At 39.8% G+C, this 26,867-nt stretch overlaps 1 protein-coding gene across 7 annotated transcripts in view; it reads right to left on the bottom strand.

Moving 5' to 3' along the window:
* The window catches only part of Cecr2 (CECR2, histone acetyl-lysine reader), a 107,678-nt gene that overhangs the window by 44,289 nt on the left and 36,522 nt on the right, over positions 1-26,867 (bottom strand). For all 7 annotated transcript variants that reach the window (XM_008763251.4, XM_008763252.4, XM_039108208.2 and 4 more), the window contains exon 2: positions 7,599-7,693. In XM_008763251.4, the coding sequence (XP_008761473.1) occupies positions 7,599-7,693 (95 nt within the window). The remainder of the gene's footprint in view (positions 1-7,598; positions 7,694-26,867) is intronic.

Below are 26,867 nucleotides of genomic sequence, written 5' to 3'. Positions count from 1 at the left end.
TCCCATAACCGAGCTCTAAGTTCAGGTAAGAGACCCTGTCTCAATATATAAAGTTAAGAGGTATGGAGAAAGGCTCTTGAACTCATCCTTTACATATGTGTGCGTAGTCTTTTACACACACGCGCGCGCGCATGCACACGCACACATATACACACAGATGTATAAACAATAAACACACATTGGGGAAGACACCCCACTTTCAGCCTCTGGCCTATACGCAAACGAATGCATCTGTACATACACTCATATTTATTTTATACTCAGAGTAAACATTTTAATTTAAAGGCAGCCATTGGAGGCTGGAAAGATAGCTCAGTGGTTAAGAGCACTATTTATATACAGGACCTAATTGTGGTTCCTACTGTCCATATCCAATGGCTCATAACCACCTCTAAGTCCAATTTTAGAAGATTCCATGCCTTCTGGCCTCTAGGATGATCCACATGTAACACACACACACACACACACACACACACACACACACACACACACACCCTTACCTTTTAAAAAAGCAGATTACCCATAAAATATAATATAAATATAGAAATAATGATTAAAGGACAGAACATACAAAAAACAAATAGCCTAAGAAAAATGAGTGGGGTTGGAGTTATAGCTCACTGTCAAAGCACTTGCCTAACATGTGAGAGACCTTAGGTTTGAATCACAACTCTGAACAACAAAGATTATAGCATTAGAGAATGACATATTAAATTTAAAGTTTTATGTAGATGGGGTCAACAAGACACTTCACCAGGTAAAGTTGCTAGCTGCCAAACCTGAAGACATGAGTTTGGAGCCCCATGACCCACATGATAGAAGGAAATAACAAACTCTTTCAAGTTGTTCTTTGACTTTCATTCACGAGTGTTCACAAACATACACACAAATAAAAATTTTTAAATGTAAAATTGTGAATAAATACAGAGAACTAAAATAATAAAAACAATCTTTTCCCATTTTTAGGGAATAGAATCTTAATTTACTTAAGTTTGGGCTCGCCTCAAACTCACTATATGTAACTAAGGATGGTCCTGGATCTCTGATGCTGCCTTCATCTGCACCTCCCATGTGTTGGAAGTGCAGACCTATACCGCCACGGACAATCTGTATGTTGCTGCAGATGAGGCTTTGTATATGCTGGGCAAGCACTCTACCAACTCGACCTCATCCACAAGTCTCAAAATCAACCTTTGAAAAGTAAAAACAAGAGCTGGAGAGATAGCTCAAGGATTAAGAGCCCTAGCTGCTCTTGTAGGAACCAAGTCTCCATGCACCGCACACATGTGGTGCATAGACTTACAAGGAGCCCAAACACCCATACACATTGAAAAAGAATGAAGCTGGTAAGGTTACTCAACTTGAGGAGATGTCTGACCCCTGCATAATAAAATATACACTTCAACAATGAGTAAGGACAAGTACTTCATCTCATAATCCTGGCTATCCTGGAACTCACAAAGATCTGCCAAGCTCTGACTCTTGAATAATGGAACTGTATGCTACTATATACAGCCCAAAAATGTGTTTTAATATTAACTGTAAAAGGCTAAATTCACAGGCCCCCTTGTTGTGTAGTGTTCATGAATGTTATAATGGTGTGTGTGCTTGTGTGTACATGTGCTATGAGGGTGCTTTTTCCAATAGTTCTCCACATTCTATACCAAAGTTATCCCTTGAACACGGCCTACCAATTCAGCTAGTCTAGCTGGCCAACTTGTGCTGCCTCCCAAGAACTGGGACTAGAGGCAGGTCTGCCCTGCACAGGTCTAGAGGCTTGAACTCTAGTCCTCTTGATTGCATGGCAAATGCTTCATCCACTGAACAATCTTGTCAAGTTGTTGTTGTTTTTAAAAGAACCTATGACAAGGTGTCTATCTTTGTGACACTGAGGTCTCTTACACCACTGGAGGGGAGGGGGCCTGGGAGAGATGACAACTAAATGGACACCTTTCATTCTTTCAAAAACAATGGAAAACAAGATATACATTGGAATAAATCATACTCAGTAGAGCTAAACCCAGTAAATGCTGCAATGATATATAGCACCTGGATTATCCCCAGTACACTAAGAGAAATGGAAATATAACTACTTTGGAAAAGTCTGGAAGCTTCTTCAACTTAAAAAGACTCTTAGCATATGATCCACAATTTGCCAAAAGAAATGAAAAATGCACAAATATTCCTATGCATATGTTCTCAGAAACTTTGTTTATAACCATCTTAAATTAAAGACAACACAATGTCAATCTATAAACAACAGTTAATCTTGTTTTATTTTTCTCCACTGGACACAATTCAATTCTTCACCCCTCTAAAGGAACCCCGCACTGACAGAGTCTACATCATGTTAGACTAACAGAAGCTGTACAGTCATCTCCCACCATAAGCACACTCATGCACGTTGTGGTAAACTGTGTGAAAGTGTATCTCTGATATTCAGTTTTTAATTCTGTACCAGCAGAGAGCTAAATGCTGCTATGCTTCTGGTATTGCCACTTCTATGGCCCATTACCACGTTTCTCTATTTAAACAGTTCTTCCTCACCTGCCTAGCCATCTAGGATGTATCAGAGATTATCTCCCTTCTGATTTGGCCATAATAAAGAGTTAGCAGACAATAGCTGGACAGGAAGTGGAGGGGGGCAAGGGGAAAGACAGGGAGGGACGGACACACTAGGAAAGAAACCAGGGAGATTTACCAGCAGAGAAGGAGTGAATGCACTGACCAGAACAGAGAAGAGAGATGGTGGAACACAGTGCTAGGATTAGTCATGTTAAGCTAGGTAGCTGGCTGGGAGACAGCCCTATATGTAAGGCCAAACTTTTAAATATTAAAAAGGTTCTATGACACTATTTATATATATTGCTGGCAGAATCCAGAACATGTATCTTTTAAAAAACAAACAAAAAAAAATAGATTTATTTATTATATAAGTACACTGAAGCTGTCTTCAGACACACCAGAAGAGGGCACCAGATCTCATTATAGATGGTTGTGAGCCACCATGTGGGTGCTGGGAATTGAACTCAGGACCTCTGGAAGAGTAGTCAGTGCTCTTAACCACTGAGCCATCTCTCCAGCCCCAGAACATCTATCTTAACATACAGTGGTAAAATGGGATCAGTGGTAGCAGGATTTTAAGTATCTGTATGGAAGTGACCAACTGTAAAAAAAAAAAAAAAAAAAAAAAAGTAAGCTTTCTTGGTGGCTGGAGAGATGGCTCAGCAGTAAAGGGCACTGGCTGCTCTTCCACAGGACCTGAGTTCAATTACCAGAAACCATGCGGTGACTCATAACTATCTATAATCCCATGAAAAGCCATTTTTCGTAATTTTTTTTCTATCTCTTTACTTACAGAGATCAAATCTAAGGTTCCAACATGCAAGGTGAGTGCTGGATCACCAAACTATATCTTCAAGTTTTAAAACTACACTTTTTAGTTAGCAATAAACAGATTCCTGAACATGCCCGACATACACATCCTGAAGCAGAAGGCTGAACTTGAACTCCTGGACAATTACAGATATGATCTGAAAACTTTAACTAAAGCTTTATTCTCTTAGACACAAAGGATTTCTAAATTAAACAGATCTAATTAGACTGAAGAGTCTCACTACGTTCCACTGTGGTCTTCATAAAGTTCAGCTTAGATGAGCTGGTATAGAATACAACAAACATGGGGGAGGAGAGAGGACTGGGCGACTTGGATGTATGCACATTTGATTTGTTGTAATCTCCTCAGTTACAGAAATCAATTTCCAAGCAATACGCATGGTTTGTGTCTATAATCCAGCACTCAGAAGGCTGAGGCAGAAGGATTGTAGTGAGTCAGAGGCCACCCAGGTGTACTCTATCGGGGGTGGGAGATAGGGGAGATAAAGTACGAGATGGTAACTGAAATTCTTTGCATGACTGCTACAGTCTAAGTTGCAGTTAAGCTTGGGATGAAAAGCTGTCTAATGTAGAGACAGTCCAGTCGGGTGTGTGGTAAAGCAGGACAGTGAATGCTTCAGAGGAAATCATGTATTTTCACATCATGTTATATATACTGTAAGTACCTTCAAGTAAACATGTATACTCATCAACTGTTGAAGACAGTAATGCTAATTAATTAGAACCATTGCTAGAGTTTGAAATGTAAGAAATTTAGGCACACATCACTGTATCAGAACATAGTTGCTAAAGAGTCCTTGATTTAATTCTCAGTACCAAAAACTCTGGGCATGGTTATGTACACAAGTAACCCTAACACTCAAATCCAAATCATCCTCCTCGGCCATCTGGAGCTCAGCCTGGGCTTTATGTGACTCTGCAAAAGGAACCAAAACAATGACCCGATTCGGCCTGACAAAATGTCTAGATTATGCTTTGTTTTTGAAGCAGTCTGAGAGACAAGAAAGGTTTTTATGTTCTTGAAAATAGCATTTTAAGCATGTTATTCTAGATATATTTTATATTTAATGACTTGTTGTGTTAGATATTAGTTTATGGTAGTAAAGAAAAGACTGAAGAATAAAGACAACTTTATTCTTTTTTTTGGTTCTTTTTTTCGGAGCTGGGGACCGAACCCAGGGCCTTGCGCTTCCTAGGTAAGCGCTCTACCACTGAGCTAAATCCCCAGCCCCGACAACTTTATTCTTGATCAAGAGGATGTGCTGCAGAGGAGGAAACACACCTAGACAAGGAAGTGAGTGCAGTTGGGTTTTAATCCAAGTGAGATGGTGACTTTTCTACTGAAGGTTTCCAGAGTCTCATTCTGGACCTCAGGCTGACCTTAAGCTCTCAGGGAACCTCTTACCTTGGTCTACACAGTGCTGGGATAGATGTGAGCCATGATGTCCACCTATATTCTTATTCCTCTGCAAATTTTGTGATAACTGTCTACTTGCAATGATAAAAATAATAATGTAATTAATGTAATGTAATGTAGACATCCAGCCCTCATACTAGCATAAAGCTGTATGCTCCAGCAGAGCCAGTAGAATGTTCTGCTCAGTCCCCAGATAGGTTTAAAGGGCATCATGTTCAAAGCTAATGAAAATTATCTCGTTTTCCAAAGATGTTTCAAAGATTAAAAGCAAAAACAAAACAAAACAAAACAAAAAAAATACCCAGTTGCTTCTGTGGTGGCAATCTGCTGGATTGACAATTTTTTTATAAAAACATTTTGTTTACATTTATTTATGTGTATTTATGTTTTGCCTGTATATATGTTCTCTATACCAAGTGTGCCTAGAGCCAGAAAAGGCCAAATGAGGGCATCAGAACCTCGAGAACTTCAAGTTTCAGATAGCTGTTTGGCCACTGTGGATACTGGAATCAAACCTGTGTCTTCTGAGAAAATATCCAGTGTTCTTGGTCAGTAAGCTGTATCCCATTAACAAAACCTTAAGTAGGTAATTCTTTTAACTGAATGAACTGCCAGAAACAAAAGATCCATTAGATACCTAGTGAATTTAGTATAAAGCTATTCATTGTAACACCCTTATTGTAGTTAAAAAAAATGTCAACCTAACAGACTTGACTATATGATAATCAAATCATATTTAGAGAAAAGGTAGTGACAAGTTAAAGTATTGCTATAACAAACATAACTGTAAGTATGAAAATATAAAACCATATACAAGTGAGCTTTAAAATGAATAAATGCCAGTGGGCATGGTAGATCATGACTTTAATCCCATAACTTGGGAAACAAAGGCAGATGAACTGATTGCAAGTTTGAGGTCAGTTTTGCCACCGAGTGAGACATTGGCGATGATGGTACTGGTGCTGGTGGTAGTGTTCACTTTAATCTCTCTGACAAAACACACAATTTAAAAATGCATTAAGTCTAAAGTTTAAGATAGTGCTGGGCTGGAGAGATGGCTCAGCAGTTAAGGGCACTGACTGCTCTTCCAGAGGTCCTGAGTTCAATTCTCAGCAACCACATGGTCGCTCACAACCATCTGTAATAGGATCTGATGACCTTTTCTGATGTGTCTGAAGACAGTACAGTGTACTCATATATAATAAATAAATCTTTAAAAAAAAAAAAAGATAGTGCTACACATATACTTTACTCAAAATGGGCATCAGAGCACCAGGTGGGGGCACACTCCTTTAATCCTGCACTCATGAGGCAGAGACAGGCAGGTGGATCTCAACCTGCCTCAAAATAATAAAATAAAAACAAACACAGGGGAAGGGCAAACAAACAAACACAAAGGTTCCCTCTTAAACCCATGAAGTACTGTGGAGACAATAGCCAAGTGTTTTTAGGGCTAGCAGTATAACTCAAGGAGAGAACATGCTTAGCATAACTAGGCCACAAGAGCTGATCCCTATCACACTTCCTGAAAGAAACTTACTAGCAATGCCTCAGACAGAGCAAACCAGATTTCCACACATGAGCTAGTGAGGACACTTAATGCATTCCATGAATTAACCCGCCACCTTACCAATGACCACAAAATTTCACCCAAAAGTCAGTACAGCATGTTTGTGGATATCACAAAAATAAACCCGCCATGCAGGCTGACATGAAAAGTCAGAAAACTACTTTCAGGATGACAATGCTGGTGGTGTTGAATGACTGTAATTCCAGCACTGGTTGGTTGGTTGGTTTTTCAAGACAGTGTTTCTCACAAATCCACCTGCCTCTGCGTCCCAAGTGCTGGGATTAATGGCAAATGCCACCAATGCCTGGCCAATTCTAGCACTTGTCCTCCCTGAACTACAGAGGTGGGGCCAGCAACTCTCAGACCGACACTCTGAATAACACTGTCTATCTCTTTCAGCAGATATGAAGGTTTCCTTACATATTAACACCAGGCCTAATTTACCAGTGTAGCACATTGGTTAACTAGGACAAAATGATGTGAAACATTTTTTTAATAAAAAATATTGTATTTTCAAATTATGTATTTATATGGGTGTGTCTACAGAGGGGATCCGAGTTCTGGGAACTAGAGTTACAAGAAGGTGTGTGTCACCCAAAGTGCACGCTCCTGTAAGTATGTGCTCTAAAGCCCTGAGCCACCTCTCCAGTCTTTAACTACTTGAAAATATAAACTGAACACCTACATTGTTTCAAAAGGCCCAAAGATTAGGCAGGGCAGCCGGGTAATTGGCTTCTGGTTGAGTCTGTCCTATTTTGTTCCAACTTGGATCAAATCAAAGGAAAGCTGATGACCCATGTCTACAGACAGGTACCTGGGAAGCTGAAGCAGAAAGATCTCACAAGCTCAGGAGTTCTATGCCAGCCTTGGCAACACAGACTCAGACTCAAAGCAAAGTGAAGAAAAGAGCTTGTGTTCTTGTACTTGTCCACACAGATAACATCTGCCCTCACATCTCAACAGGACTGGAAAGCTGTCTACTTTTATGCTACAGCATGAAAGAACCAGACTCCAAGTTAATTCTGTTACTGTACTAGTTATGGGAACAGAAGACATACAAGTCTCAGGAATGTAGTGGCACCCGATTTTAATTTGTTAGCCAATATTTTTATTATGTACTAGCAATGCTGATTTTTGCTTGTTACAGGAGAGTAGAGCTACCAAAGCAGCAGGTTAATGGGTTACTGTGCAAGAAGTAAGACCAGGATTACTCACGTGATGTCTCTTCGCTGGTAACAGCCTTGAAGCAGGCAGGCAATCAGATCACTGATAAAATCCACGTCATCTCTGTGAAGAGCTGCCTCTAACTCCTGAGAGAGGAAAGAGAGAGAAAGAGATCAGAGATTTGTTTAAATGCACTGTCCCTCCTCAGCATCTTCAGACTGCAAACAACAGAATAATTACTGAAAATAAAGGACTGTCATAAACAGTGCTGCCCTTCTTCTCGTGTATACTCTCAGAGGGACAACAAGTGTTTAGCATTCTAGTTTATTTCCTTCATTGCTTACTAATTCCCATTCCCTTCTATCTACTTTCTTCACACTGAAATTACTTAATATTTGCTTTAATGAACTGATGCTAATTGTATAATCAAATATGCCACACCACAGTGTGTGCCCTCACATATACATATGCAATGTGACCAGGCAGAAGGTTGTTGAGATGTCTTTTCCAGTTGTTTCTCCACCTTAATTTATGAGACAAGGTCTCCCACTGAAACTGGAGATTGCCAGACTGAACCTGGATCCCTGTCTCCCCAGCGTGAGGGTTGTACAAGTATCTCCCCAGCTGACTACATATGTCCTGGAGATTCAAACTCAAGTCTTCACACTTGCATAGCAAAGCACTTTACAGAATAAGTCACTTCCTTAGCCCCTTGCTTCATATTTTAATGACAATGAGGACTACAGAAGCAGCATACGACTGATTATAAATTAGTCTCCATTTACCACAACGGCTTTAAGGAATACTATGTTTTGAATGAAACAGCACTGGGTGAATGCAGTATGGCTCTATTTAAATGACTGATGAAAGCAGATTGCTAGAATAAGATTATTCTTACATCATCTGGGAAAATGTGAGGTAATGACTGTTAATAGCTTTATCCTAAGTGAAGAACATTCGCTTGCCCTGAAAGTTCAGGTGGAAGCTTCAGAAGACAGCTGATCTCCAAACAGAATTTAGAAATTAAGAGATGGGCCAATGGACAAAACGTAGAAGTGAGAAATACCAGTAATCTTTTTTCTCTTTTCAATCCTTTAATACAAAAATATTCTCTGAAGTGATGTATTAAACTTTTGGGTACCTTATCTCAAAAGCATGACATGTGACTTTGGATCTCAACAATTACATGGGTGTGTGTGTGTGTGTGTGTGTGTGTGTGTGTGTTACACAATGTGAACAGTCTGTTTCTAGTATAGAGAAATAATGAACTTTTTATGCAATCTAATGAATTGTTTATTTATTATTTTAAAGTCCTAAATTGGAAAGTCTTTCTTTTTCAAAATGCAATGGGCTATTTGAGACTCTAAAAACAAACAAAAACCAAAACAAACCACCACCACCACCACCACCACCAACAACAACAACAGGTTCATGGTTTAAACATGTTCCCAGGCCAAGATTCCAAATAAATGGCCAGTTGTTCTGACCAGTAAAAGGTTCCAGGCTATTCACTTGAGAGGAAATCAGAACCCAGGGAAGCTTAAGCTGTAAGGTAAATTACAGGTCATACATTTCAACTCTCTCAGCAAATAGCTAGGCCTACAATCTCAATGCTTGAGCAGAATAAAACATTCAAGGCCAGTCTGGGCTCCAATAGCAATATGATTTCCAAAACGAGTCTCAAAGAATGACTTTTCCAAGTCTGTAAAACAATGACAGAGGAAGGGGTGGGGGGGAGACCTAGTTACCCAGCACAGTATTCTTGAGCAAACAAAGCTACCTTACCTCTCCTTCTCCCTTATTAACATTCTGCTTTAGAAAGACTCAATGGGGTCAGCAAGATGACTCAAAGGGAAAAGGCACTTGCTGCTCAAGCCAGAATTCCATCTTCAGGAGCCATGTGAAGGTGTTCTCTCCTCTTCACATGCACGCCACACACAATCATTAATAAAAATGGAGGTACTCCTTCTTAGCATCCTGACACCAGAACCAAGTAGTAGTGTGTTGCCAGCAAAGCCATAGATAGGGAGCCATCAGCCCACACCAACCAGAGGCAGGACCAAAACATCTTCAAGGAGGAGACAAACCTCTGAAGGGCAATAAAAGACCAGGCTCCAGACAGACAACTCAGTGGGTGTCTCCCAGCAAATCTCATTTCACCACAAGAGCCACATAGCAACAAGGGACACTTCTAGAGACTGTGTGTGTGTCCCACTAAGCACCCCTGTCTCTGACGCAGGTGAATGTTGAGTGTCTGGCACCCTGGTTGATCTTGCTAAGCACAAATAAGGCTATGACCAGTTAGCCTCAGTAGTTCTAAAAGAACATTGCCCTCAAAAAGCATTTGCTGTGGAGCCAGCATTCCCCCCGTCCTTCCCCGACGTGTGAGTTCGGGACATGGCTGTCTGCTGTGCACTAGACAACTTGTACTACCCAACCAATGCTGTTTCCTTTTCCCTGAAGTGTACTGTGTAAACAATAAACTTCATGTAAGTCATGTTCAAGACACTTGTCTTTACAATTTTACAAATGTTCCCAGATGACTTCCACTTTGTGGTCCTACCACCAAAATGCCACAGCTACATTAACATACTGTAACACACACTTCTATGGGATTTACTATGTCCCCTTGTCCTCCACACTGACCAAAACATAACTGAGTCAAGCTCTTTTGTGCTGGAGATGGAACCCAAGACCTTCATTATAGACAAAAGCTCACCACTGGGCTATATATACCCACAGCTCTACTTGTGAACTTCTACAGTGCCAGAGAATGCTTCTCTTCTTTTCCAGAGAATGCTAGGTCGAGAGTTATTAAAGCTAGACTCAGTGATCCACACCTTCAATGCCAGCACCTAGGAGGCAGAGCTAGGCAAGCCAGTGCTACACACTGAAAACTTGTTTCCTTCAACCCCTCCTTTATCCTCTCCTGTAGGTAACAGAGTCCCAGCAGTCTGTACCAATAGATGAACCAAAGACACTACAGTGAAACATGCCTTTCTTTCACTCTATGGTAGAATGGACAGTAAGAATGTTAGAGGAGAAAACAAAAGAACAGAGAAACCATTTTAATTATGCAGAACAAAAGAGCCAGCTTGGTTAACCTTTTCCACGTTAGTTTAATGGTATAGAATCTCAGACATGAAAAAGTTCTGGAGATGTGTGTCACATCCACGTGAACACACTTAGCACTACTAAAATGTGCACTCAAATGGTAGCAGCAAGTACTACTGAACTGAACTTAAAAACAGCTAATAGGGATATCATTTTAATAGTTTAATTTTAAAATTTGTTGCCAAAATTTAAAATATCAATAGAAAAATATTGCTAAATTGAGCTAAGTAATATGGAGCAGTATGTTCTGACATATGTAAATAATACAGGTCGTCCTCCTTACAAAGACAGTTTGAACAAACATTTAAGAGATAAAACTATCTATCTTCTTCAAAATTCACAAGTTTCTGAACAGAAATTGAAATTCTCTTTAACTCCCAGCCCACCATGTTCATGCTCTAATAAAGCTGCCTACAAAGAACTACTTGGAAATCCAGGTTATTCAAAGCCTTATTATTTAAGGTTTCAACCTAGAGCTTAAGTCTTAAGACTAAGGCAGCAAGAGAGCCTTCTAAACATCTCCACCCCAACCTTTTCCTTTCCCTTTCTCACTTTCTCTCCTACTCTTTTGTATCTCCCTTTCACTGTGTGCAATGAACTGTGAGTACCGAAATGTGACCTTTGCCAAGATGCTCAGGGGCAGAAGAGGAAGGGAAAGGAAACAGCAGAAAAGGCAGCAGAGCGACAGAGAGAAGGGAACCTTGTTCCCATCCACTCTGCAGCTTCAGAGAGTAGGTGAAGAGAGTAACAGGATTTGCCCCTCTTGCAGCTGTCGTCACAGCTCATTAGTGAAAAGCCTGATCAATGCCCCCCCACTTTCCCTGCCCTGGAGAACAATCTTTCCACCGTGCAATGGCTGCTGGGGAAGAGTGCAAGCTGAGCAAGGACAGCCCACACTACTGGGCAATGAATGGAAAGGAACACAAAGTGGGGCTTTTTAGCACACTTACAGAAAAGTATTCTTAACTGCTTATTTCTAAAGTCCTGCCTGCTAAACAAGAACGTGACTATATAGACAGTCTAAAGATAGGATATCCCTAAATCCCTCTCTTAAACAACACTGATATTTTCTCTTGCCTGCTGGGATGTTCCTGTTCCTTGTATAAATTTTCTTTAATCTTACTAAAAGAGGTGGTAGAAAAATCTTCTACTTCTAAATAAGGAGGACGATCATAAATCTGCATAATTGTCTATCAATCACAATCATGCTTTGAATTCATTAAAGACAGAAAAGTAGTAACAAACAAAAACATCTTAAAGAATAGGCTGTTTGTTGCATTAACTTTTTTAGAGCTAAAATCCTTCTAATGTGCATATGGATCAAAGACGATGTAGGATCTGGGTCAGATCTGCTCCTGTGTAAGAACAGATCCACTTCTGCACAAAGGGATGCTCAGCAGGCCCCACGAAGGGCTCTCCCAGCTGCTGTCCAAGAGAGAATGCCTGGAGTGTAAGCTCAGAATGCTGGAAGAAAAAAGCACGCTGGTCTCCAGAAGGCACCCCTGACTTTGACAGCTGATGCTTTCTCACTTGGTATAAATTAATTTAATCCCAAAGGCATGTGCCATGCCAATTTAGACTGAAAAGTATAAATCAGATAGAGTGCCTATAATGCTCAGGGACCTGGAACCAGCTATAAACATTTTTAGTTGGCCCAGCAGCTTATCCTGTATACTTCTAAAGGCTGAGGGTTTGTTTTGCTGTTTTGCTGTAATCATTTTTTTTTCCTCATGAAGCAGAATGGATCTAAAATAACCTTCCCTCAAAGTTGAATGCAACTCTAAAACACCAATTTCACTGGAAAACATTAATTATACCAACAAACAAAGTAAACCTAGAGTGCAAGTTTCTATAAATATGTGCAATATCAGAGAGGGGAGGGTAAAGGAGGAGGTGAGCAGGGAGGAGCAGGCGATTCCTGCAGCTCCGTGGAACGTCCAGACTACTTAAAGGCCAGAAAGTGTTTCATCTGTCATGTTCTAGGAGGCTAGGACACTGGGCAAGCATGGCCATGCAGAGAAGAACTCTGGAAAAACAGGTTCCTGACTAGCCATACCCAACTTCTGCTACCAGGGACTAGGATGGGATGTCAAGATTTCATGACTACAGTCAGTTTTCCAATTAGGGCATGTGGGGCAGCTGGTCCTATCACCCAGGGGCAGGATACAGGAAACTACAGGGTAAAAATGGCACAGCTTCCTGAACAGTCTTACTTTGCCTTTGTTTTGACTGTTGGTCCTAGCAGCAGGGGAAGGTATTCTTAATTAGATTATTTGCATAAAATTAGTTAAAGGAGGAGACTGTCAGAGAACTACTTCTGGAAGCTACTTCAAATGACAGTCCAAGCATCAGAAACTATTGGTCTTCTCTGTCCTCAACCAGGACTCACCACTCCCCTTTTTTGCGGGTGGGGAGATGGAGGGTGGGTAGGGGTGAGGGCAGGGGGCATTTAGATAAGAGTGGCTTGGGGGCTGGGGATTTAGCTCAGTGGTAGAGCGCTTACCTAGGAAGCGCAAGGCCCTGGGTTCGGTCCCCAGCTCCGAAAAAAAGAACCAAAAAAAAAAAAAAAGAGTGGCTTGGAGATGGAATAGTGATAAAAACTATGGCTTGAGGCTGGAGAGATGGTTCAGAAGTTAACAGCATAAACTGCTCTTGCAGAAGAGCAGCAATACTGAGAAGCTTACAGACAGCTCCAAGGAATCCAATGCCTCCCCCTCTGGCTTCAGTGGGCACCTGTCCTCTTGTGTACACACCCCAGTGCAGATAAATACACATACACATTATTAAAAAGAAAATTATTCTTTTAAAAAACCATTGGCTTTTGAAGGAAAGATTAATCGACCCTGAAAGGTTAATGTAGACATTGGCAGGACCTGTTGTCAGGGAGGGAGACTTGAGTTCTGGGAAAAAGAGTTAGGATGATATGCTGAAAGGATGAAAATGGACATGAAAGAAATGAAGACACCTCAGAAGTAGAGTCTTCAGCTTTTTACAATTAAGCGTAGGTAGGAAAAAAATCAATTAAGTTTTAAACAAGTTGTAATTTGATCAACAATATATAAGGGCTAGAGGGGTGGTTCAGTGAGTGAGTGTATTTGCTACACACTCCTGACCCCTGCAGTCATGTAGAAATACTGGGTGCCATTTGGCCATATAATTTGTAATCCCGGTGGGATTTTTCTTGGTGTGGTGCATACATTTAGACTGCTGGTGTTTGATGGCTGAGACGCAGGAAGTCTGCCTTAGAGGAAGAGATGGAGAGTTATGTCTTCTTCTGGCCTTCTGTATGCAAACCCACATGTACATAAACAGACTAATAAATAATGCTAAAAAGAGAAAGAGAGACAGAGAGAGCTCCTTCCTACCACCTATGTAGCAAGGGATCTATCCAGAATAGGAAACAGGCAATAAATATTTTCAATTCCAAGTGATGGATACCCCGAAACTCCGAGGGACAGTCAGGATGCTGATGTGGAGATGAAGAAAAGTTCATCAAAACCCTCATTAACAAGACACTCTGAGAAAACTATAGGCAATATCTAAGAACGAAATGTTAAGTTGTTTTTTAAATTAGTAATAGACTATATTTAAACATTGACCCCTTTGAGTTGGATTATCTTAAAATCTTGTTAGAGAGATAGAATATTAAAGTTAATTAACCCCTATAGTATGAGTTCTCTTTGAAAAAATTATCAGAATCCAAAGGGGATAAAGATAAACTTCATGCTATCAATAGTGCAAAATCGCAAGATAAAGAACCTGCTAGTGTTTACCCAACCTTGCCCTTGGGGAGAGACATTTTGTTGTGGGGGACAAATATTTCATCAGCTCTGGGAGAAACTATTCCCTCCTGGGTGGGTTAGCTGGTGGATCTTGATGTTAAAAACCTGGTGAGTGTTGTACGGCAGCTGTGGACATTAAGGCCATGAAAACCTATGTAACTTTAAATATATAAAATGTTATTCTGACATTTATGGCCTATGGGCATTGCAAAATGGCTGAGGGCTACATTTAGTAATCTGAAAACAAGCATAACAAGATAAGAAACTAGTCCAGAATTTGAACATGAAGACGATCACAGAGGGACAAAGGGTAAACAAAAAGGTGTAATTTGGTATAAAAGGTATAAATGGATAAAGAGAGGAGAAAGGACACAAAGAGTTTCCACAACTGAAGTCCAGGCTCCAAAGTCACTTACCAACATTCACTGAAGGTGCTAACATTTTTCCCAGTATTTTTTTTGGCTTCTCTTGGCTACATTCAATAAAGAAAAATGCTTTGGATCATACATTGAATATACAAACACTGTATCTGTGTAATTTTCTTCCTTTTTTTAAAAGATGTATTTATTATGTCTAAAGCATTCTGCCTACGTGTACACCTGCATACCAGAAAAGGACACCAGATCTCATTATAGATGGTTATGAGCAATCATGTGGTTTCTGGGAATTGAACTCAGGAATTCTGGGAGAGTAGACAATGTTCTTAACTTCTGATCCAATTCTCCAGCCTGTGTAATTTTCATATCCAACACCACATAAAAGCAAAAAAAAAAAAAAAAAAAAAAAAGCCCTCACATAATCTTAATGATGCAGCCTGACAGGATGGGCAAGAGTACATGCCTGATGAGTGGGGTTCAAACCCAGACTCCATAGGAGAGAACCATTCTCCTGTGCAGAGCCACCACCTACACACAAAACAATAAACAAAGAAATACCAAAACTGTATGCCAAAATTGTCCTTAAAGAATGCTAACTATGTAGCAGCTCATCCTGATAGTCCTTCAAAATTGCTGGACAGGACTCAAGTGTGTACTCACTAATAAAGAATCTAAGTAATAAAACTTCATTAATTTATAAAATTAGATATATACATCTATCCATCTACCTATCAATCAATCATATGTGCCATGATATCTGCACATGTATGGAGCTGAGGGGACAATTTACAGTAATCCATTTTCTCCTGGCATCATGTTGGTCCCAGGGATCAAACTTGGGTTGTAAAGCTTAGGAGCAAAAGATCTTTGTCCATTTAGCCAGGATCTCACTACATAGCTTTGGCTAACCAACTACTCACTATGTAGATCAGATTGGCCTTGAACTCTGCCTGCCTCTGCCTTCTGCGAGCTGAAATTAAAGGAATGTAGCACCACATTCAACTCACCTACCTCTTACTAAAGGGAAATTAAATTACATTCAGAGCATATCCCAGCTATCAATATTAATAATCTGACTTCCCAGAACCAACATAGCAGCTAACAATCAACTCCGTGTTTGAGAGGATCTAATACCCTCTTCTGGTCTCCTGCAGCTCCAGGCACACATAAAAAAAGGACAAGAAATTCCTTACACAGTATTCAAAATTGTTCTTCAGGGTGATCAACAGTAGTAACCCATTTATGCACTATTTATTTATCAACGTAGAGGTCAAAGGACAATTTTTAGTAATTGGTTCTCTCTTTTCCACTATGTAAATGTCAGGGATGGAAGTCAGACTTTTTATTTTTGCCCAAAAATACCTTCTATGAGTAGAAAAATCTGACAGCAGGACTAGTAATTTCTTGAGTCCTGCTTAGACTCTCTCTGTGACGGTGAGTGACTTGTGAGCAATTATAGTGCATCCCTCATACTTGCTATTGCCCCAGCACACCGAAGTTTCCAATAGCTGCCTTTCTGTGACAATGTTGGGCAAGTAGTGCTTCATGAAAGTTCTAAGTATAATGAGAAGCCTATGGCTCTAGGGCAACAATGAAACCCAGGGGCTGAAGCATTTGAAGTTGAACGGAATCCATTTGGAGCAGAGGCACCACTGAGGAAGCTTTCCTGGCAGAAAGCCTTTTGTCAGTCACAGTTTATTTACTACAGAGACCTTCTGAAAAATTATGCTAGATTTGCTATTTTGTGTGCTTAAGATATATGTTCGTGTGAGGGATGTGTGTGGAGCCAACAGGACAACTTGGAAAGGTCCATTTCTCTCCTTCCACTATATAGGTTCCAAGGATTGGACTTTTGAGTTATCAACCCTGGGTGCAACCACCTTTAATTAATTAGGAGACATCTTGCTGGCTCATAAGAAACTCCTGAATACTACATAGTAACAATTGGGATTTGTTAAAACTGCTATATAGTAACAAATGGGACTTGTGAAGACTATCTACAAAATTTATAAGTTATAAGCTATTCATTTAATACGTGTGTTTCCCTGAACCAGTTTATGAGCACCAGGTATGTGCAGGAGTCCTCAGAACTGGAAATGACATATGGTTGTAAGACACGTTGTATTAACAACGAGGTACAAATCAACTGCAAAAGCTTCTAACAGTGAGCTTACATCATTAAGAATGTTTTAATTATGGAAGATATGTATATAAAAAAGTATATCCTTAAAGCAATTTACAAACATCTCAGCATTACTGAGTGCCCAGCTGCTTAGAATGCTTGAATCCTTGAACTCAATGCAAAATTGGATGAGGTATAAACAAAGCACTCATACAACCAGGTGGAAGAAGCTCCTGGACCAGTTAGCCTTGGGTACACAGTGCAAACAACAAATCCTATTTCTAGATAGAGAGAAGACTCAGCAGTTATAAGCACTTGATGCTGAGAATGGGGGTGGGGTGTGTGTCAATTCCAGGACTCACATGGGGGTTTATACCTGCTTTTGGCTCCAGTTCCAGGAAATCTAGAGCCCTCTTCAGACCTCCTCAAATAAATGTACAGTACACTTACATACATGCAGGCAAAACAGTTAGGGGTGGGGGTTTGTTATGAAACAGATTCCTGGTGGCCAGAACTGTGACTCTTCTATCTGTATGTTCTTGCCTCTTTCTTCTACAACGAAGCAGCACACATTGTCCTAACTTAGGTCTCTTGTTCAATGAAATCAATGCCTTTGTGTTTTGTTCAAAACTATACTAGAGGGGTTGGGGATTTAGCTCAGTGGTAGAGCACTTGCCTAGCAAGCACAAGGCCCTGGGTTCGGTCCCCAGCTCCAAAAAAAAAAAGAAAAAAAAAGAAAAAAAAACTATACTAGAAATTTATACTGTGTAATGAGTTAAAGAACTGCAACAAATGGTTAATGGTAGCAAAGAATAGCACAAAATAAAAAGATAAAACCTTAATACATTGAAAAAACCCACAAAGATCAAATCAATACTTTTTTCTTTGTGTTAAGTAAGAATATATTGTTTCTGTGGAATAATATTTTTAGGGTATTTATTTACTGGATGAGGGTCTTCTCACCTGAAAGAATATTTCTACTTGTCTTGATATACCTAATACAGTAAACTGGAGTGTATTCTTACTAGTAAATAAACCCCCTTTGGTTTTGGTACAGGAAGAAGAAATTTATAGCTTGGCCTTAGCTTGCTCTGATTAGTTCTACGTATTAAAAGCAGAGCCAAGTTTTGTGTAAAGAAGACAATATTAGTATTTCTGTAATGCCTCCTGTGGATGGGTTCATGTCCACTTTGGTGATGCTTTTTACCAGCTATAATAAAGAACGGCTTATTTACTTTCTCATATTGCAGCTAAAGAATTAACTCTCTATATTAATGAGCAACAGCCACACTGTCTGTAATCAACCATGAAAGCAAACTGCAAAACAAAAACATGGAAAAGTGACAAATGTGGGACTGGCTTTAGCTCCATAGGAAACCATCTAAGCAGATGCAAGATCTATCTTATGTCCAGCATAGGTTACCTGGTAAGTGTAGGAGCAGAATAAATCTTTTGCTGCAATTTGTATGAACAACCTTGGTTTTGGTGATAGAACTGTTACTAAACAGTTGAATAACATTTGTTTTCTCTTGTCTCAGATTTCAAAATGTTTTCTTAGGAATTTTTCTGCCAATGTCAACATTTATACATTTTCTCCTGTATTCATATTGTCTGTCAGCTTGTCTATCAAGAGACTATAAAAACTCCTGAATAGAGGTGGAGTCCACTAACGTGAGGTAGAACAAAAAACAGGCAAGAGAGCAGGAGGAATAAGAGGCTGCCTAGAAATGGCTCTAGAGAGCTCTAAGTCCAAATAAATAAGGAGGGTTACACTGCTCAAAAAAGTCAAGCTTTCCTTTTAGTCATTCTATTTGCAAAACCAACAGTCTCTTAAGGCTTCCCTTCTCTTGGGCAGATCGGCAAATTCCAAAGGGTGAGTTTGATCATGATTTTTCAGTAATTTATCACTATTTGTCCTCTGATTCTGGACAGACTATACAAAATTTTTGCTACCTACAGGATGCCTGCCCTTCTTCATTTAAAGCAGAAACAGTTTTGTTCCCAACACTCAAGAGGATAGAGAACGATAAATCACAATGAGTTTAAGGTCAACCTGGCCTACACAGCAAGATCCAGGACAGTCAGACAGAATTGCATTGGAAGACCTTATCACAAAGCAAAGTGAAACCGTTTTTATTCATCAAGTGTGCTTGGGTACGTGAGTGCCCATATGGAGGCTAGGACAACCTTCTGGGGTTGCTCTTCTTCCACTACCGGGATGGATCAGTAATCCTGTTGATTATAGGGAATCAGGTTGTCAGGCTTGGCAGTCCTCTTTACCCACTGAGCCATCTCTCTGGCCCTTTGCCTTTCTGAATCTTCCAAGATTTACAAGAATCCAAACAGAATTTTTAACAGAAAAAGTACCCCAAGTAGTATTACCAATTGGTAGAATAAAGCATGTAAAACTTAGCTTAAAGCACACTAGGTCTAACTTGATGCCCAACTTCTGTCTTTTTTCTTCATGTCTTACAGATATGCAGATTTATAAGCCCATTAGGTGAAACCAAAAGCCACCATTCCCGTCTTTTTACTTGGGTGGGGGAGCTCAAACAAATATGCTTGTCTGGAAACCACTGGGTACCCCAAGTCAAAAGAGAAAAAGAACATTTGCTGGGTAGCTCAAGACTGGCTTCCCATTCACCTCCTGCTTTAGCTTCCTTAGCACCGGGTAACACTGTGGCCCCCATGTCCAGCTTCCAATCTGCACTTTAAAATGAAGCATTAGAATCTTTCATACTGAAACAAGGGGAATGTGCACCCCTGCTTCCAGAGCCAGTCTCTCAGCCTGTGACAGTCTCCCAGTATAACTCACAGAGCACCTGTGCCTCCGCCTTCTTAGTCCAGTGCTGCTGCCCTGACTGGACTCTGATAGCCTCATGTAAATGCTATTACTTGCATAAGCTATATTTTTTTTATTAGAGGAATATCTGTGTAAGTATATGCCAATGTCCTAGATTAATAACTACAAATGAAAAGAAAGGCACATTAGAAATGAAACAGAAGTTGGGAAAGAGGGATGGATGAGAAGGAAAGGAAAAAGGGAGTGGGGCAAAATTATTCTTGCTCCATTCATATTTAAGAGAGAAAGATTCCTGTTTTGTTTATTAAAAACAAGGCAACAACTTGTTTTGCTTGGGTGTTTTTGGTTTTGCTTCTGAAATAGGCTAGACCACAGCTTCTTAAACTATAGTCTCATCCTCATACAGGGCTAGATAACTGAGGGTGGGGTGTTAAAAACTGTGGGTCTTGTTCCCATGCAGGAATGCATAATTGAAAGTGGGGGTTGGAAAAACTTGGGCAATAGTTAAAGGTTTCTGAATGGATAGTTAATAAAAAATTCAAAAAAGCAAACACATCAAGTCTGAGGCAGTGCTCAGCTGTAGTTCATTCTGTGACTGCACTGTGGTCTTGGTTCTGAGCACATAGCATGTGTACTCTGCATGGGTGCCATGTAACTAACACCAAGCAGACAAAGGCTTCCTGAAATGTTTCATCTCAAGACTACTGCATGTTATGAACTACAGTGCTTTTATGGCACAAAATGAACTTTTCTGCTCTTTCGTTGTTTGCTTTCTAAAGACAGAGTCTCACAATATAACTAACTGTCCTGGAACTCACTACACAGAACAGGCACTCCGAATCACCTGCCTCTGCCTCCCAACACCTCAAGTTTTCTGCTCTTACAGAAACATAATGGTTTAATTACAGAAAACAAGGATTTAACATTTCCTACTATCTATAATTCCTCAGCATAGAAGTGCCAAATTAGTACAGCAATGGGTTGTGTTATGTTAGAATACTTGATTTTAAAATTTGGGTTTCCAGTTTAAATTTCACTTTAAAAAATTAAGACTGCTAGGCATGATGGCATACACTTTTAATCCTCACATTCAGGAGGCAGAGGCAGGTGGTTCTCTGTGAATTCCAAGGCCAACCTGGTTTATGCATGAGTTCCAGGTCCCTTGTGGCTACATAGTAAAATTTTGTTTAAAGTAAGATTTTGGCAGAAAAATTGAAATACTGGGCAAATGAGTGAGATTAAAAATGTTAATTCATCATGTAAAAATAGGCAAGTCAGTCAAATTCATTAGTATATGAATGATTTTGTGTTTACTAAATGGTAAGATATGTATACTAAAACACTATCTTACATTTCTTTACGGTTTATTAACAGTAAATGTTTGACTTGTATATCTAGTTTTTATTTATATATCCAAGTCATATTAAAATTTACTGGGTGTAAAGCAATCCTGAGTGGGAAAAGTCTAAGAAGCAATAAATTAGACAACTGTAAGGAAACAGGCAAACCTCAAGTGAAGTTAAGGACGACGTATCACAGAACTTTCGTACAGCAGGACACCATGCCAATGGAGATGACCACTAAAGGTCTGTACTTCATTACAATGACATCCTCCATCTCATAGCCTTGGGAACTGCCAGCACGCACCTGAAGCCCACCACACACAGGAAATCTTTAGAGGCTTGCTTAGGGTGCATACATACAGAAAAGGGACATAGTGTTTTAGGAAAAAAAAAAAATCACAACCATTTCCTGAAATTCTCTAACGTTTCCCACCTTAACTCATAACTGATTTCCATTAAGGCTTGCCCCAAGTCAAGCAACTCTTGCCAATCCCACCACTCCCCACCTGCTATTCAAGACCTACCTTTGCTATGATAAATCCCCCTAAAGCCTTACTTTGTCTCATCTCTGTATTTTCTTTGATAGAGACAGAAATCTGGACACAATGACTACATTTATGTATAACTATCTTTAAGAACTTCTCTTGACTTCTGCCACAAATATTTCCATATTAAAAATGCTATGTCTGGGGTTGGGGATTTAGGTCAGTGGTAGAGGCTCTGGGTTCAGTCCTCAGCTCTGGAAAAAAATAAAAAAGTTATGTTTGTGAACAATAAAGTATTCAAAAACCAGGTTACGTCAAGAAAGCACACTGAATATGAAAATTTTGTTTTAGCACCAGGGCTGCAGTGATTAGAGTGCTGGCTTTAGTAAATATTATAATTTCAGATTGTATCATCTATGTTATTTTTTTTTTTTTTAATCTATTGAGGTTGGAGGGTGAAAGAGACTCATATAGCTCAGGCTGGCCTTGAACCATGAGATCACAAGGCATGCACTATCACACCTGGGCACTTACTTTAAATTTTGAGGGTTCGGGGGGAGGAGGGCCTTGTTTCTGTTATGTGTTTTAGGTTTTTTGTTTGTTTGTTTGTTTGTTTTGTGAGACAGGGTTTCTTTGTGTAGTCCTGATTCTCCAGGAACTCACTCTGTAGAACAGACTGGAAGTGACCCACACTGGGACAAAAGGTATGTGCTGCCACTGCTCGACTTCATTATATTTATTTCCTTTTTATTTATTCTTCTTCTAGTATTACATATGACTTCAGTCCCCCCACACACACAAACCCTGCTCCCCAAAATTGCCCTTTCTCCTGGATCCATTCCTACTTCATCCCCGCCCCCTCAGAAAGGAGTAGGCCTTCCATGGATATCAACCAAATACAGCATAACAAGCTACAACAAAACCAGGCGCAAATTCTCACATCAAGGCTAGATGAGAAAACCCATATGAAGGAAAGGGTCCCACAAGTAGGCAAGGTAGTCAGAGACAGACCCCACTGCCACTATTAAGAACCCCACAAGAACACCAAGCTACACAACCATAATATACAAACATATGCAGAATACCTAGGTCAGACCCAACAGATTCCCTGATCTCTGTGAGCCATTGGAGTCCCAGTCAGTTGATTTTGTGGGCCTTGTTCTAGTGGTGTCCCTGATCTGATCTCTCCACCTCCTCCACAGGACTCCCTGAATATTTGACTGTGGGACTCTTCATCTACTTCTATCAGTTGTTGAACAAGTCTCTCTGGTCTCTATGATGGTGATTATGCTAGGCTCAGATCCCAGCACACCCTACAGGCTAGACAAACTGTAGGCTGGAGGTTTTGAGGTTGAGTTGGTGTCCCAATCCTTCCACTTGAGGTCTTGTCTGGTTACAGAGGAGGGCTGATTCAGGCTCAATGGCCCTCTTGTTTTTATTGTTAAAGACTTATTTTGGTTTTTTACTTGTTTTTCAAAAGCACACTCTAAAACTCTGAAAATCCTTCTGGTAAGTCATTTTTCAGTAAGTAGTCTGTGGATCAAAAATCACACGATCTCCTATAGAGTATTTTATTCAAAATGCAAACTGCACAAGTCTCCTGCCAGATCAGACTTCTGCAGAAAGCTAGGAATCTTCTTTTTCCTTCAAAGACTTTCTTTTTAATTATGTGTCTGCATGTGCATGTGAGTGTAGGAACCCTCTGAAGCTAGTGGCAACAGACCTGGAGCTAGAGTTGTAGGCAGTTTGTAAGCCATCCAATGTAGGTGCTCTCTAAAAGCAGCAATTGCTCTTAACTGCAGACCCATCTCCCCGGCCCTGTGAAAGAGCCTCAGTTATCAGCATCACATGAGCACCAACCACAGTAAGCAGTGCTCGATAGAAACAAATTCTGAAAATGTACACAAAATTAATGTAGTTTTACACACTGTCTTATGATTTTGTGGTTTTTCCTCAATCCTCACTGTCTTTCCTTCCTCCTGGAACTTTCTGAATTTAAAACAAATAAGCAAACAAAAGCAAACAAAAAAACCTCACTAATTCTATTAGCTTCTAGAATTTAATGAGTTTGTTTATAAGTAGAGTTTGCTAAAATAAAGTCCTTGTCACCTCCTTTCTATACGGTTATTTCAAATACAAACTTTTTATTTTCATGTGTATGTGAGTTTTTATAGGGAGTTGTGGAGGGATTTATGTGAGTTTGTAGGGAGGGTTGTGTGTATATGGAGTTTCTGCAGGAGGTTGGAGAACTATATGGAGTCACTGCTATGTATATGTGTGAGGTTTTGTGAACAAAGAGGTAGACAAAAGTAGGAGAAAGCTGAAAGTTGACATCATGAACCTCCCTGGATCCCTTTTATATTATATGGATTATATTATATGGATCCTGGATCCCTTTTATATTATTCTTTGATGCTATCTCTGCTTTCTGAGGATGCAACTGCACAGACACAAACCACTGAGGAAACTCCCCCAGCTCTTTTTTTTTTTTTCTATTTTGTTTTTTACTAAAGGAAAGGTGCTACTCTGTACACCAGCCTGGCCAGCCCAGCCTGAGGAGTGTGGTAGGTGATCTTCTGCTGGAATTATAGGCATGAACCACCATATCAGACTTTTCTCTTGGTGTGACATTCTCATGGAATCTTATTTCCTACATTATTACTGCAAGTTCAGTTATCAATCACATCTCTTTGAGTCTTGGCTAAAGAACGTTTGCCAAATATTTATATCTAAATCTTGTTTCCATATAAAAGTCTTTAATCTACAAATGATGCATTAACTATTAAGACAGAAAAACCAAAAGATCCAGGACGGGAACTGCCAGCTAACTTACCCTCTGGTAATAGCCTCAAAAAGAGCATTCACTCTTTCAAAAGGGAGGCTACAGAACAGTACACAAGAAACCATTGACAACTGGTGAGTGTCCCCAGGGACTTTTTAAAGGTTTCCAAAAGATTTAAATAAATGATGCATTATTCTATACAAATAATGGTGACTGGTTTTAAATTGGCATACTGCAATACAAATACTATTGACTAAACTAATCTAAAATTAAGTGGCTCTGTTTATAACATTATCACCAGCTATACAGTATTGTACTTGAGTCTTCCACCATGTTTCTCACTTTCCTGCCAGTAGCAAATGTCCAACCATCTGTTCTTTGTTCTTCCGATAATGAACAGTCAGGACTTGCTAACATGACCATCACTTTCAACATACTAGGAACTCCTGAAATACTCTAACAGTTATGAATTAGAGACACAGTCATCACGTGACATGGTGGTGCATGCCTTTAGTCCAAGCACTCAGGAGGCAGATGCAGGTGGATCTCTGTGAATTAGAGGCCAACTCGGTCTACAAAGAAAATTCCAGAACAGCCAGAGCTACACAATTAAGACAGTGAGCGAGCAAGCCAGCCAGCCAGCCAAGGGGTAGGGATGGAAGGAGACACAACCATCAACAGAGACATGAGACACTAAACTAATGTCTTTGGATAGTTAATTTATAGCCAAGTAGACAAATTTTATCTGTAATGTAAATGTTTTATGTGACTGTCTTGTTGATGAAGATCTGAAAGGGGAGCGATAATTATCATTCCCGACAAATCTATTTTGACTCTACTAAAACGAAGTGTGTGTGTGTGTGTGTGTGTGTGTGTGTGTGTGAGAGAGAGAGAGAGAGAGAGAGAGAGAGAGAGAGAGAGAGAGAGAGAGAGAGAAATTTACTATGTAAATTTCAGCTCTCGGGGCTGGAGAGATGGCTCAGTGGTTAAGAGCACTGACTGCTCTTCCAGAGGTCCTGAGTTCAAATCCCAGCAACCACATGGTGGCTCACAACCATCTGTAAAGAGATCTGATGCCCTCTTCTGGTGTGTCTGAAGACAGCTACAGTGTATTTATAATAAATAAATCTTTTTAAAAAAATTTCAGCTCTCATTTCTTACACGGAAAACTACACTTTACAGACAGCCAGGTCAGTAGAAAAATCTATGCCAGAAGATAAGGATCAGACAATAGTTTAATGTCTTAATAGTGCAAGAATAGGAAAGTATGTGCTCTATCAGTGAGATGCTTTATGACCGGAAGACCTACTTCTAAGAAACCCTAGGTCTTTCTGCCATATTAGGTAGTGGTCATTTTAACCTTAATCCTCACACCCAGGAAAAACCCTGTCTCAAAGTCACCAACGTAAAACAAAAAGTGTTTTCACCAGGTGGACTTAGGAAACCCTTCAACAAGTCACTGGGCTTTAAGGACTATCTTAACTTTCCTTAAAGAATAAACTAAGATAGCAAGAATAACAAACCCTGCTAGGTGCACATCCTGGCCTGAGCCTTTAATCCCAGCACTTTAGTCCTAGCACTCGGGGCTAAAACAGGAGGATGGCCAAAACTGACAGTTATCTACAGTTACCCTGTTCCCTTAGGCCTAATACCAAATAGAGCTTAGGTTTAAGATGTAATTTTGTTAGGTTTTATTGTGAAAAATAAATAAGAACTATTACGTATATAATATACATAAGTAATAACTCTTACATAGTATTATTCATGTATTATGTATGTATTTAGGGAAAAAGAATATATCTTACAAACAAACAGTAAGGGCACATTTACATTAAATGTCAGTGATTTACTGGGATATTGCTCAGAGAACAAGCTAGCCTAGCACCTGCAAAATGATATGGTCAATCCCTAGTACCAAGACAGACGGACAGACTTATTGACTGATTAAAATCCCTGGGACTCACATGGTGGAGAGAAACAGCTCCTCCAAGTTGTCTTCTAATTTACTCATGAACAGAAAATAAATGCTTCCCTTCACACACACACCACACTAAAAACAAAATCATTAAAATATAATTTTAAAAATATGTATTACATTTAATTAATAGCTGTTTTAGACATAGCCTTATTATGTAGCCTTGGCTGTCCTGAAAGTTGTTATGTATATCAGACTGGCCTCAAACTCTGCCTGAGTGCTGGAATTAAAAAGCACGCACCTTACTCTGAATGAGAAAAAATTAAGGGTGACAAAAGTGGTGGTTCTGTGTTAGAGTGCATGCTACTCTTGTAGAGGACCCAGTTTGCTTCCCAGCATCCGTGTAGGGCAGCTCACAAGTGCCTGTAACTCCAGTTCCAGAAGGTCCAATACCCTCTCTGGTCTCCTGTGGGCACTTACACTCACATGCATACAGACAAACACAAACACTCACTCAAAAATAAACCTTAAATTAAAAAAAATTAATTAGTAATTTAAAACATACTTTGTATACAGGAGCAAAATTATTAACTAGAA

The sequence above is a fragment of the Rattus norvegicus genome, chromosome 4 (assembly GCF_036323735.1).
Source record: "Rattus norvegicus strain BN/NHsdMcwi chromosome 4, GRCr8, whole genome shotgun sequence".
Lineage (NCBI taxonomy): Eukaryota > Metazoa > Chordata > Mammalia > Rodentia > Muridae > Rattus > Rattus norvegicus.
This window is presented reverse-complemented; position numbering and strand designations above follow the sequence as displayed.